The sequence below is a fragment of the Montipora capricornis genome, chromosome 14 (genome assembly GCF_036669925.1).
Source record: "Montipora capricornis isolate CH-2021 chromosome 14, ASM3666992v2, whole genome shotgun sequence".
Classification (NCBI taxonomy): domain Eukaryota; kingdom Metazoa; phylum Cnidaria; class Anthozoa; order Scleractinia; family Acroporidae; genus Montipora; species Montipora capricornis.
In genome coordinates, this window is record NC_090896.1 from 49,089,185 (window position 1) to 49,104,184 (window position 15,000).

General features: G+C 40.6%; 1 protein-coding gene across 1 annotated transcript in view; it reads right to left on the bottom strand.

Annotated features, from left to right (window-relative positions):
• Window positions 1-4,223: 4,223 nt before the first annotated feature.
• The window catches only part of LOC138031255 (uncharacterized), a 32,082-nt gene continuing 21,305 nt past the window's right edge, over window positions 4,224-15,000 (bottom strand). Inside the window, 3 exon segments of the mRNA XM_068878950.1 lie at window positions 4,224-6,190; window positions 6,643-6,957; window positions 8,890-9,786. Of these exon segments, the coding sequence (XP_068735051.1) occupies window positions 5,916-6,190; window positions 6,643-6,957; window positions 8,890-9,786 (1,487 nt within the window). The 3' untranslated portion in view covers window positions 4,224-5,915.

Genomic DNA, 15,000 nt, shown 5'->3' on the forward strand with positions numbered 1-15,000 from the left:
TGTGATTTATTGTCAAGCACAGAACACAACAACGTGCAAGAGCTTTATATCCTGATAAAACAATCCCAGACATACCTTGCTTTTCTTGTATGCTAATATTCTCCTCTCACAGTTTGAACAATCATTTTTCTGAGTCCAGAGGGACACCCTTTTTGAGGAATGTTTTTGAAACCGTTCAAAAACTCGCAGCACGTGTTTTATCGGGTCTAAAAATCCTCGGCTACGCCTCGTGTTTTTAAACCCGATAAAACATTGCTGCCCGTTTTTAGACATTGCATGAAACAATTTGGCTTATACGAACTGAACGAGTGATGCGTGGAATGGAAAAGTTCCGTTCCATCGGGCACGTGGAATTCCCAAAACTTCAAACCAGGGTTTAAGTTAACAGAAAGATACAAGTATTTACAAAGACTTGGTATCAGAAGGAACATCCGAATACTCCAAGTTCGACTACTGGCAATGTCTGAAAAGAGCAAACATGTTTATATCCCCCAGGGAAAATGCAGATCTTGTCACTGTTAGGAAACTGTTCGAGAATGTTCAGCAATTATGGCATAAAACTGTGAGCTATATATACAATGTATTGTATCTTATTTCAGACTCAGATTTCACCTTTTTGGTTTTTAAGTATTTTTAATTTTTAATGTTATATTTTATTTTGATCATCTGTGCAATTAAATTTGAGTAAAACATTAAAAATAAATAAATAGTAAATTTCTACTGATGTTGCTTTATATTGCGGCTCGTCAAAGATCGAGTGGGACAATTCCAGTTATAATGGCAATAATGACGACCTCTTTATTAGTGGTTTGGCAATCCACGCCCGGACTTGTTTCCCCACGGTTCTCTGACACAATAACGACTTCCAAGAATCGACTCAGATTTATAGTTATGTTAAAGTACGATCACTCTTGCGTTAACATACCATTATTATCACTGTTCAAAGTTAATCGCTTTCCGCATTTCCCTTACTTTCAAACAAAGATTGCTTTAGTTAAGACATTAAAATTACAGATAGAGTGAGAAATTGTCCCGCTATCTTTTTTTACCTAGCTTAAGAACCGTACGATGTCAGTGATGAAACTGTTCACCATTTTCCCTAGGCTCTTAACGTTATATTATTACCTCCAAACGGGGATGTAATTGTTGCATGAAGAACTTTTGTCAACTGCCAGGCATTCCTTTTATAGTATATTTACCTAGCTCGTGCATAGCAAAATTCAGCATTGTAAACAGTTTAGAACGAAAAAAAACATGAAGACGCGTTCGTTTACAAGCACTTCAGAATATCTTAATAAATCTGATAGTCTATAACATGACAAAGCCAAGTTCCAACAACAAATGGGCAACGAGTTCTTACCTCCTATCGCCTCCATTTAAGCATCATGAGAAACCTCACCAAAGACAAATTTCCTTGGCTTGGTTGCTGCAAAACGCCCTCCTGATAACGGGTAATTAACTTCATAACTTGCAACAATCGATCACTGGCTCTCCGCGTTTTTTAGAAAGCGCGCGAGCAAGCGAGGTGGACTGGGAATGACAGATCCTGGGAAGGTCCCCAGATTGGCCGATAAATGGCAAAAGACATGGATGATTGACAACATATTCTCCTGTACTTCAAGCGTGTAAGACACAAGGGTAGGAAATGAGTATCACTTGGTTTATCAGGAGAATCAATCTTCGTCGACCAGTGTGAAGTTACAAATTCAGATACCACGGGCTTGAATCATTCGAACGATGACAGTTTCCACAAAAGACTTGTCAATTGTCTGAAAAATGTCTATTGTCTGTAATGGAGCGCGAAATACTTGCAAAACAACCTCAACGACAGGCAAAGTCTATTTAAACGAGTGCATCTCAATACTAGTTCACACTCTCTTTTGATATGACTCTTTCAAATGATTTTGATACGATTTTACCGCGTCTTAGCAAGGATTAACAGTTTCATTCGACTCCTTTTGGGAGGACTTGGATGTAATTTTTAAACCGTGCTTGAATGGCTTATCGTACCCTTTACTTTCATGAAATTTTAGGTATGACATCCGCCGTGCACTCAGTCGGATCCAATAACGGGTGATAATCGATCCGTAATGAAATGGTGCAAAGACACGTCTTCAGTCGAATGGTAAATCAGAGAGAAAGTTTCTTTGCTATTCAAACTAAGACTAAAACCATTCTAAATTTTCGTTATTTCGTACAATCAATAGCCCATTTCCCATTACTGCATTTCAGTTTCAAAGCTAGTCCTGGTGCACAACCATTCAATTGGAAATGAGTTGTGTATTCTTATGGAAATCAAAATCATTTCCCTTACAATAGTTGAGCACAAAGACTCACTTGGAAACCAAGAAAAACAGGAACTCGGAAATGGCCTAAAAACGCACAGTCAACGTACAGTGACAAACACAACAACCTTTCCCCTACCCCCAACTATCCTTTCCTCTTGAAACTGCGTTTTTGCAAAAGCTTACAGTACGTGCACCCCTTTGGAGACCCTAACGCGTGCTACCAAAGACTTTGCTCTATTCTTTTCAATAATGTTCAAATAAGGGGCAGGCCGATTTGTATAGGTGATGGCATGATTTCGAGTGTAATTTGGAATAAATAAGCATGATTAATTTTTTTTCAAATGGGCGAGTAAAAAAAAATTACAAGGCTTATTTATTCCAAATTGCACAAGAAAAATCTGCGACAAGGGCGTAGCTAGGGGGTCCTGGGTTGCCCGTGACCCCCCCCCCCCCTTTGTAAGCCTTTTTTAAGCAAATAACCTACTGTAACAGTATTCAGGTGGCGAAAACGCCACAATCTGGTGAGTACCCTCTGTTTGACACAGTGTGACCCCCCCCCCTTGGAAAAATCCTGGCTACGTCCCTGAATCATGCCATTACTTATTATTGATAAACATGCAAAACATGTCTCCCTTATTGCAATAATTCCACTTTTATGCACTCTGTTTGGGAATAATTGACCTGTCTCAGTCAATCACCACGCTGAGATTTTTGCATATATATTATTACACAGTTAAATTAAGTGGCCATCGAGAAAGCAAAAAGATGTTGAAGTTACGTTATTGACTTCTTTCACAATGGGGGCCAAGTAAAATATTCTTCTGTTTTAATGTTAATAAGCCTTTCTAGCCTCTCTATAACGAGCAAATTTTAAAAGAAGTTTTGTTTCAAAATGAGGGTAGAAGATCTAATTAACATAAAGAAAAAAAAATTTAAAGGAGGTCGCCATTTATGAAAGTGGTCTATCTATCTATGTTACGAGCCTCGGAAGGCTCATCAGGCCGGCCCTTATCTCCGGTTTCCGTAGCATGAAGCGACTAGGAGTATTTATACTCCCCCCTGCATGGGATGCTAGTCCATCGCAGGGTTACCCCCAGCGGTACCCATTTATACACCTGGGTGGAGAGAAGCACCGTGAGAGGAAAGTGTCTTGCCCAAGAACACAACACAATGTCCCCGGCCAGGCCACGAACCCGGACAACTCAATCCGGAGTCGAGCACACTAACCATGAGGCCACCGCGCCTCCCCACATCCGCGGGACAGTAAATACCTCTTACTGACGAGTAATGAACAGTGTTTTTCCCAGTGCAATTTGATTGGAAAAAAGCTAGGAAGCGTAATATTCAGTGGCCATTCACACACTATTAAGGATTTTAAACAAGATGAGGAGAATCATAACGAATACGTTACCTACAAATAGCTCTTTTTCTCAGTAATAATTTCGTGATTATTCCAAGTCGGTTTGGAAAGTGTATACCACTGAAATTATCAGGAAGAAAATTGGTAAGAACAGTGAGGATGTTACAGACAAAAAAGAAAAATTATGATCGGGTGCTCATTTCCTTCACTTAATCTCAAATGTAGTCGCTTTACACACTAGTTGGTACGACAAAAACAGCAAAGAAATGAACCGAAGTGTAAAACCTATCGCTTGTAACCCTCTGGTTTTTGCCCACTTTGTCGCCACTTAAGCTCCTTATTGCAGCCGGCTCAACGGTCTGCGCAGAACCCAAGGTCAGTTCGCAAAATGGTTACAATGCACAATTGTTTCATACAGTGTACGACAGCTTAAATTAAAAACAGAGTTTGACACATCCTAATGATATCTTAGTATCATCCAACTAGTGGACTAATGCAAATCCTGCATTTTGATTGGATACGCTACCAGATGACTATTAGTAATAGTCCTCGAGTATCGAAAAGCGTGTCGCTTTCTTTCGTTTTACTCCCGGCCAAATAAGTATTTCTTCAACTTGCATTCGCTCACTTTATTGTTGCCTTTTCTGTCCGACTAGTTGGGTGATACTAAAACAATTAGACCCCTCGCCCTCAAGGGCTACGGGTCTAATAGCCCATTCGGCTGCGCCTCATGGGCTACTGACCCGTAGCCCTCAAGGGCTACGGGTCTAATTGTTAAATATCATCATTGTGTTTTTCATCCTAATATTGTCAATTTTCTTTTATACCTTGACGACGTTGCAGTTCCCATTGCAACCGGTTTGACAATCAGACACAGTTCGATGCCCTTCTGGTTTGAAGAAACTTGAATGTACCTTAGAAAGATGGCAGACACTGTAATTCTAAGGTAAAGGAGCGAAAATATGTTCTTGATGCTTTGAAGGATAACGTCTACCCAAAAGCTTCCTTGTGTTACTGTGCACAGCCTGTTGATTTAGTCACTCCTTCTCGTAACACCTCAGGGAAGATCTGCTGGTTTTTCCGTCATCCCTTGCATTCAAGGGCTTACAGGATCTATCAAGAAACTTTGGAGTAGCCACAACGTAAAAGTTACTCAAAACCCTTTCCAGACCAAAACCAAACCTAAGGATCTCGAAATGAGGGAAAAACGAACTGACGCCGTGTACTCTAGCCATTCCGTGCAATGACTGTGATCGTGAGTATCTATCGGACAGACCAAACATCATTTTAGCGCATGATTGAAGGAGCATCCAGAGGCAGTTTTCCTTTGCAAGGAGGAAAACTCTGCGTTGAAGGAGCATGGTTGCCAACATAACCACACAATTGCGTGGGGGTAATTCTAGAGTAATTTCCATCAACGCCGTTTTTTGGAAGCTTGGTACATCAATGCCACATACGCTCCTTTAATTAAACAGTGATGATGGCGGCATTTTGCCTTACGTCTATTTGCACCTTGTCAAAACAAGAGGGCGTTAAGGACGGTGCCTACCAATGTTATTGTGCATACGTTCTGCGCATCTTTAGATACTCGGGTTTCCTATCGGTCACGCTTACTAATACAGGGACATTTTTGCGCGGTTTAAAGCTATCCGGAGAAAGTAGATCTCAGTAAGTACTCTTGGTATCCAAACAGAAAATTGGGAGTAACCATGCATTTTTCAGAGATAAAACGCCATACATTGTTTGCATTTTAAACCTTTTCACAAATATTATTCATCAATTATCTTTGAAAAATGCGTGGTTTATTTATTTATATACATTATTTATACAGAAATTCCAGTTCAGCATAGCTGGTTTAAATGCAGATCTGTATTTACCCTCCCAACCACGATACATCACAGAAGACAGACCACAACACCGGGAACTACATGCCCTACTTTTTGCGACAAGTGTTTTCTTTTTGGATGTCAATAACATTTGTTAAGATCTACGTTTCCTGCAAAATCATAAACCGGGGCAAAAATACCTTTAAATTAGTAGGAACCGTCCTTAATTACCTTCCTTTTTTTAAGCACGCTAGTAGCATACAAAAGGACTCTTGCGGTAACTTTGTATCACCCGTGAGGAAGACACTAGACGGAAGTGTCCACATATTGAGTCTTTGAGTTGTAATTTTCTGAGCTACACACAAATTTCAGTCCTCAAACCAGTAGTTTCAAACTATGTCTGCTATTACCATATGGGAGCCAACATTAATTTTGAAGCTTCTAAAATGTAATAAGGTACTCAGGGTAACACTGAGAGTCGTAAAATACAACAAAGATGGATGGGTTCCCTGTGCTGTCGACAACTGAATCATACAGAATCTCTGGTCTGGAAGGATTTTTCGGTGGAGGAACAATCATGGCTGAGTTGCCTACGCAATATTGCCCAACCAGGACCCGAGCGAGGTACATGTAGCGAAACCCAACTCGACCCCTTGCGTATCCAACTGAGGTAGAGGCATCTCGGGCAAAGTACACCCCGCGTCCATACGCAACTCCTGAAACAAAAAATCAATAAATTATCACTGGTTTTGACGGTAAGAAAGAAAAGGATTGACGGCTGAAATTTAGAAAAACTGCTGACTATTAAAAACACAACATGATATATGTAGACGGCAAAAGTAGGACAAATTGATTTAAAAGAGGGGCAGTACAGTTAACTCTTTCCAAGTGGATAACATTGCTTCACATTCACGACGTGATTGACGCTTGATCCCGGCTCAATTTACTTTTCATATTTCTCCAAAATGCGGACATCCAAGAGCTAGTTCCGAGAGTGTCTGATTTCGGGAGAATGGACTGTATTCTTCGAAGACTGAAGCCAAGAGCCGCTCAATTTCATCATACATCCTTATATGTGAGCTGCGGTCTAAAGCTGGGATTTGGGTCTACATTAAAACTCCTCACAACATATCATCTCCCCTCAACAACTTCAGAAGTAAGCACCTACCATGCGCCCCACAAAAACTCCTGTTGAAGCCCTGCGTGTTTATAGCAGCCACATTTTTAACATCAGTGCCATGAAATAGCTGTCGTTCATTATTTCCTCCATTGTCGTGGTCCATTTTTTGTTTTCGCACCACATAAGACTGATAAAGATGGGGGTTTTGAACTCGCTGGATTTTCTGAATATTGACTCCTCTGGAAGTTAACTGAAATTTGCTCGCTACAGTTTGGTACTCAGAGGACCCTGGGGCGAGTTGTACCAAGTGCACAGTCATACCAGGGGAAGGTACTGGATCCCAGTGATTCGGAAGAGAATTTCCTGAAACGTACGCATAAAAAGAATTATTTTTAGCCCGAAGAGAAATCGGCTTCCTCGAGGTAAATGTGAAGAATGGTATACCGTCCAAATACGGAGTAGTGAATACAGCTGATGTAAACCAAAAAGATAAAACATTGTTCAGAATAAACTTAAAAATACAGTTGTTCGTAGAACAAAAAACACTAAGGAAGAGCCTGGTATTACCTAACGTTGGAGTCGTTCGATACTCTTTCTCCTAAAACATATCAGCTGCCAAACCTTTTTAATAATATTTATTTCAGTCCACACGACATTTTCCTGTTAATGTATCAAATTCAGGAGCCATAGTTAAGAAATTTAGGCAAATTGCTCATTCCTCGTCGCTCGCGACTGCCTGATGGAACAAGAAATCCTTTTTGGTTTGCATAAATTTACAGTTTACACTTCCCCGCGTTCGCATAAATTCAAAATTGCTTAAAGTGCATAAATTTGAAATTTACACTTCCCCACGATCGCTGGGCAAGATTACGGGTGCAAACGAAAATTAGGAATTCACTTCTTTCCCCATCCCATAATGCAACACGTTTTGGGGGGTTCTTTACATAAATACAATTAGCAACTGTGCATAGCGTTGAACGCGCGAGCTGATTGTCCGGAAATCCTTTGCTATTCACCTCCGAGCAATTCGCGCGGAATTTCCGCCCGAAAATGTTGTAATTTTTGCAGGAATAAATCATCTTTTTGTGCTATATTATATCACTGTTTTAGTATATACTAAAACAACTATTCACCTCAGTGTCGGTGGCTAGCCACCTCCACTTCGGTGAATAGTTTTAGTATACACTAATAAAAGTTTTTTACTCTTGGGACTGTATCATGCTTCGGTAAACTGAATATCCATTGTTTTAATGCAAATAACCCGCCAAAATGAACAAATACATGATACAATGGAAAAGTACAATGCGGTCGTGAGAAGGATAGACTACAAGTTGCTTGGCAACGGGCAAAAGGACAATTAAAAAATCAGAATCCTAGGAAGCATTCGAACCTTTGACCTCTGTAACACAGCTCAGATACTCTTCCCGTTGAGCTACTACAACTCACTGGAGAGCTGGGTCGCTTATCTGGATCCTGAATGGACAATGTGTCCCAGTGGTCTAAGAGGCTCTACAAAGTTTATACGGTCGGTGTTACGGAGGTTGGAATTCTTCCCAGGACTCTGACTTGTATCACTTGTATCATATATCCTTCCATCGTATCATGAACATTTTCTCTTATTAAGTCGGGCTCAAGCCAGTTTCAAAGCTTTTTCACGCTCTCTGCACTACAACGCTGTGTCACGTATTGGCAATTTTATGGTACCATAAGAAACACCAATTATTGCTGAACAACATGCGCTCATTATTGTGACGTAATAAGTCACCGTGGCAACAGGAAAGTCCTGTAATAACACCCTTTATTTTGTCAAAAACAAACCAAGGTGACTCCCATTTTTTATTGCTGGAAAGTGGTAAGAAGGCCAAGATGAAACTTTCTCCACAGCGGATTCAGAGCCACCTTAACTCTGTGATTTTTTTTAAGGTGGCTCTGATTCTGCAGTACACAGTTTTAATAAACTTTGCAGAAAGTTTCATCTTAACCTCCTGATCACTTTCATGCAATAAGAAATGGGGTCACCGAGTTTGTTTATGAGATATGTCCAACTGAAGCCAAAATATAGGATGTTTTTGTTCGGCTTTCCCGTTGCCGCATTAACGTATTATGTCACAATAGCGACTGCATCTTGTTCAGCAATAATCGATGTTTCATATGGCACCATAACATTGCTGTTACGTGATACAGTGTGTAGTGCTAATATTTATAAACAGAGTGTCTCTTCAAAGTGTTGAAACTGGTTAGAGCCAGCTTAACACAATGTTAACACTGAGCTATCAAACTTATTATATCACTAACCTTCGTCAGATCCTTTCACTTTTCTGTGAACTATTATCGTCTCCCTGTTTTGCCGCCCTTGACCAGTTTTTGCTTTCAAATTGATGTCAAACTCATCTCCTCTCAAAGATACGCTAACAAACGCTTCGCTTTTGACGTGCGCCATCTCTAACTTCGCGTTGGTTTGCAAATCAAACACCATTTTGGCCCCTTGTATTTCATAACTCCATTCAATGTTCTTTGAAACCAGTAGCGCTTGTTGCTCTTCCTTGATTTCCTTATTTCTTTCGTTAATTTCGTGCCAGATCTCCCCAACCATACCTGTCACTTCAGTTGGTTCACCACGGACCACGATGCGGTCAATGTCAGCCTCGATGTCAAGTCTTACGTCACGGTCATTGGCTTTCTTTCTCAAGGACTCAACCTGCTTGCGAGAAAGTTGGTTAACAGCCTCATTGTCGACCTTCTGAGTCGTGCAAACTTCAGAGAAACCACTCTTCAAAGAATCTACCGCTTTTTGCACGCTTGTCGGGTCCTTGCCTGCAACGCAGATTTTTAAAGATGGGTCGTTTGTCACACTCAACGTTCTATCATATTCTCTGGGTTGCCTTGTATGCTTTGAGGACAAATTACTTTCAAGTTTATGATCAGCTATCCCGGCTGCATGCCTCTGTTGAGCTTGCAAAAATTCCTGCATCATTGGAGCTTGAAATACGGCAATGCGCACTTTTCTGACGTTTTGACAACTCAGACTGAAGTTGTTCAGAGCCTGAAAGGTGACTTGGGCCGAGTCCGCCGCAGCCAGACCATAACCGCCAGTGCCAACGCAGGGAATTGAAAGGGAGCGAAGTCTGTGATTATCCGCCAAGCGAAGACCAGCCTCTAAACATGTCTGAAGATGTTGTTTATCTGACGAACCTATAATTATGACATACATAACACGATAAACCACAGCAACAACCATTATTTGAATTGATAAGAATGACAGCTTGAGATAAAATTTATTTAATAACAACTATAATTCAGTACGCGTCGCCAAGAACAACCATAATATGGCTAAAGGAGCCAAGCAGCCAACATTTCTCACAAAATAGATAAATCAAAGTGCCACTGTCGTTACTCGTGGATATGAAAGTTACCGCGATTGTTTGAAATTGGCAGGCTGAAGTTTCCTTTCTGCACTAGTCAGTGTGATATAACAGCTAGATAATGGTTAGCCTAAGAGCAGGCTCTTTTAAAGCCGCGAAACCAGCCCCAATCCTCTCGCGGCTACAAAAGAGCCTGCGAGCAGGTTAGATAATGGTGTATGTGCAGAGGGGGCTCTCATATGCGGCTAGATACCCAAAATAATGTATGTATATGAGGTGATCCCCTTTGCTAGAATTCAACCCTGTAAAAGAAGTCTACTGTTTCTCCAATAGGCATAACATTACTCTTTAACACATCCTTTATAAAGAGCTGTACCATGTGTTCAAAGTTCCTGGCACAGGTGACAGGGTCTTTTCGAATAAGGTCCAATTTTTGTTGCCAGGTCATATTGTTAATCTTATCATCAGTCACTGAGCTCTTTTTTCTCTTCAAGTCTACCAAGGATTTTCAAAGATGTGACCACCTTGTTTCTGTTGCAGAAAATGAACAGAACAATGTGGGATTACCTAACTGGTGAATAATAGGAAACAAGTCCATTATTTCATTTTTCAAAATATGGTGGTGATCCTCTCAAGTTTCTCAATACTCTAAACCCTTGATCAAGATGTATTAATTTATTTACACAAATATCTGATTTTAGGTCACTTGCAGTGTATTTCTTTCCTTTGGATGTACATTTTCGAAGAGACAAGGATGCGCTATTTTGAATTTGTTTTATTTGATTTGCAACTTACAAAAGGTCTTTGGTACTGATTGTGCAACTCTGCTATCTTGATTTCTTAATTCCTACTTACACACTGTGCTGTAACGAACTCGTATTTTTCTATCCTTGTTATCAGGTCTGGTTTTAACATAGAAAATTGTTGGGAATGCCAACAATTCAGTCTTTGTCCATAAATATACCTAATGGTCTATTACCCTCTCAGGGTGCAAAGCTAAATACTCTCTCTAGATTTCAGTGATATCTGGTTGTTGCAGTAAACCAGACGGTCGTTCTTCTACTTTGCACCACTCATCATCACTGTTGTCTGTGTTATTACTGTCATTAGAGTTTGTTGCAATCTCGTCAATATGTCTATCGACAGATACTTAGCTTGTGCATTTTGAATGTTTTCAGCAAACGTTTGAGTGTATATCAGGGACGCTGCTACTTGTGGTAGGAACATTTAGGAATTCTTCCCATTCATTAATGTTACTTATGCCTACAGCAGTTGGATATGAAAGAGCAGTGACCACATTTTCTTGCCAATTTTCCTGTACTTGTATATGTTAGTTTTGGAACAATTCACTAGTCTGCACAAGGTACTTTGTTCCTTCTAACACTTTGGCTGGTCAGACATTTTCATACTTATAATGATGCTTGTAACTTAAACATCGTTTCAGTTTAAATGGTGTAGTTTGTGGTTCATTAATGGTCTTGGTGAAGTAGTTACTGTTGAACTCACATCAGCTGGCACATTAACAACGTTACCATGGATAGAGAATTCACGAACCCTAGGAAGTTCACGTATTTGCATAAATGGAATGCGCGGGGAGAAATAAAGGGTTCTTCCAAAAGAGTTTTTTTTAGGAAACTGCATCTTATTTGCTTTAGAACAGGCTGGTAACCTCCCTTCAGTTAGGTTAGAATGGCAAGTAGAGCAGATCCATTCATGCAGTATTATCAACACTTTTTGAGCCAGTTATACATTCCTATATTTGCTAGTGTTACACTTAGAGACAGATCATCTCTACTGCAACTGATCACAGATATTCAGGGCCATGTGTTATCTTATCATGAAAAGACTGAATCATTTTTGACATGGAATGTCTAATAGAGTCTTGACCTTGAGGAATTTCAGTTTGGTTTAGGTTTGAGCTCTGCATAGCTTCAGTCCTTAAATTGGTCTGGGCTTTTCTGTTTAGTTCTCTGACATGATCTGGATTGGAAGCTTTACCCTTATGAAATGTTTGCTTTTCATATTCGTTGACATTGGCAACATTGCTGATTTCATAACTTTAAATTCTGTCATTATAACAATCTAACAGAACTGCTGAAACATTGTCTCTCATCCTTGTAATGTCCAGTCCACTCCTTATTTTACCTTGCGCATGCGTCGTAAGTGTTGAGCACGCCATCACATGTAGTTCTTATTCGTTTTGCATTAAAGCAGTTTCTTCACAGCATTGCTTGGAGTATCTTTATTGTTTACTTTGAGACATATTAATCCTCATGTAGATGTCCAATGTTAATAGCCGTAGTTCCCTGTTGTCCGCTTATAGGACTGATAACAGTTACTGTTGCCCACCCCTCAATGGATTCAGTTATACGTATTGTAACATATAATGCATCTGAAACTGCTTGCACAATAAGTGCATCACACCGTGTATGCTGCTGTGACAACACACCCACAATTGCTCTGTTTCATCAGGATCATTATATAACTGGTGGGCAATAGAAGAAACGAAGCATGAACCATCTGAGGTACGTTCTAGTGCCTTCATTCCTTGCTGAGCTAATCGAGCCTGCAACAGTGCCATAGATGGATTTCTCAGTACTGTATGTGTACTTGTTCCATGAGCCACAGGGCCTGGGTTCGATTCAATGTCTCCTGATATCAATAGCTTTTCTCTTGATGCACAATAACTCTTATTTTGTTGGTTCAATTTTGTTGAACCCTTAGTAACAGATTGATCTAGAATAAACAATAGTATTGACAAGTCTTGAAAAGCAAGGAGGAGCCAGGGATAAACACTTCCTCAACTCCGATGAGCTCGGTATTCTCCAAATGGAAGTCACCTTCCAAATGGAATTTATTAATCCCCCGTGAGCTTGTAATTAGGGGATCGACAGAGACTGTCGTCTCACCATCTGTCGGTCGATTCGATTTCGGCATAAGTCTACGCGTTAGTGAGTGAAGGCGGTGCACAATTAATTGCGCAAATGTATACTTGTTCAGAATCTTTTCCTTCACCTTCGAAGAACGCCATTTCCTTTCTTCCTCAGTCTCTTGCTTGTAAATGTCGCGGAAAGTGCTCAAACACTTAGTGCAAAAGCCACAAACACCAATGGTGGCGCACGCCCTGGCAAACAGGAAGTCAAACTTTCCAAGCTGTGTCGTGATTCGCCTGAAGATTGGATAATTAGATCAAACTTCCGGTTACGAGTGAGTGACAATTTGCACACAGATTCTCCCAAAACTTGTGGATATTCTTGTGGATTATATCCACGAGTAAAAATGAGTAACCGGCCTTGCCATCTGGTAATCGGTTCGAACTCTAAAATCTGGGTCTCCAAGAAATTGTTGAGATCAGTCATGCTTGCTGTGTGACCAAGATCTGGCTTAACGCATGAAGTGAAGCCAATCAATAATCGCATGGGTGAATTTTAATTTTTATAGTGGATGAAGAATAGAGGGATGAATAATTGAGAAATAGTAAGTGTTGTAAGTGTTTGAAAATCCACGTGCAACGAGCCTTTCTACCTAATCTAGCTGAAGCAGAAATGTCACTGTAGAGTCTGTACCCCCCCCCCCCCCCCTTAAATGTTGAGGGGGAGTCAGCCAACATTTATCGGCCTGAAGATTCAGTGCGGGTTACACCACATTGGAGTCATTTTTTAGAACCCTAAAAAATGTAAGGTTATGGATATTAATTTCCTCCAATACCAGCCTGGCCCCCCGGCCCCTATTACCATCAAGGGCTTCCCTGTCCATCAGGTGCAGACGTACAAGCTCCTTGGAGTCCATGTTTCTCACGATCTATCATACGCGCATGTAGAGCACATAGTCACCAAAGCCTGTAAACGCCTTTATGCCCTTCTTTTGCTTAGGAAAAAGGGTGTTGCGTGTGTGGACCTAGTTTTCATTTACTGTGCCCTCATCCGTTCAGTGCTTGAATACGCTGCGCCTGTATGGGCTGCACTCCCCCTCTATCTTGACAACCTGATTGAGTCTGTGTAGCGCAAAGCCCTCCACATAATGTTCCGGGCCGTCGACTATAACATTGCCTTGTATCAATCTGTGCTTAAAACGCCGAATGAGTGACGTAAGGAATTATTTACGAATTTTTTATTCTATGTATTACGTAATGGTCTTGAGCCAATATGCTCGTTATTCCCAGCTACTGTAAAGCAACCCCATGGCTACGGGCTACGGGCTACGGTCTGGGAGTACTCCCCAGTCCCGCCCCAGGGCGAACACTGACCGTCTAAGGAACTTTATTACTCACAGATACGCGTAGAGACTTTGGAACCAATGTCTATGTTTGCTGATAAAAGGTGTTTATAAAAAACGTTGAAACTGATCTAGATAAAAATTATTAAAAAACTGAATTTTCGACTGCAACTGCGGTCTTCATCAGAGTGACTAAAATATGCTGTTCGAGAGTAATATGCTAAAACTAAAATAAGAAGTTACTTTATCCCCTAGGGCTTCAATAATGTCTTATAGACAGAAGGGAATGGCTTCCGCTCGTTCACCGCATTTTTGTCTATTGTGGAGTGCCATGATTCCAAAAAGATTCTTTTGTGCCAATTATTGACATTCTTTTCTAGAATTTCCACATAGCCAGTGTCAATGTCATGGTCAGTGGTTTCGGCGTGATCTTTTATTGCCGACTCTTTGTTATTATTAGTTCCTGGTTTATGCTCCCCGCCACGTGAATTCCATGATCTCTTTGTTTCCCCAATGTATGTGAAATCACACGACCGGCATTTAACCTTGTACACAATGCCTTTTGTTTTCGTTTCTTTTGGGCGATCCTTTGGTTTCCTAAAATAATGGGCGAGTGTTAAAATAGGCTTGAAAGCAGTTTTTATGTTCGCTTTGTTAAGCACATTTCTGACTTGTTCTGAAACGCCCTTTACGTATGGCAAGGTAGCAAAAGTTTTTGGCCGCGTATCTGTATCCTGTATTTGGATTGCAGCCGGTGGTCTGGGGGCCCGACATTTCTCAATGAATTTATCTGTATAACCATTAATTTTTAAGTCATTAATGACTTGTT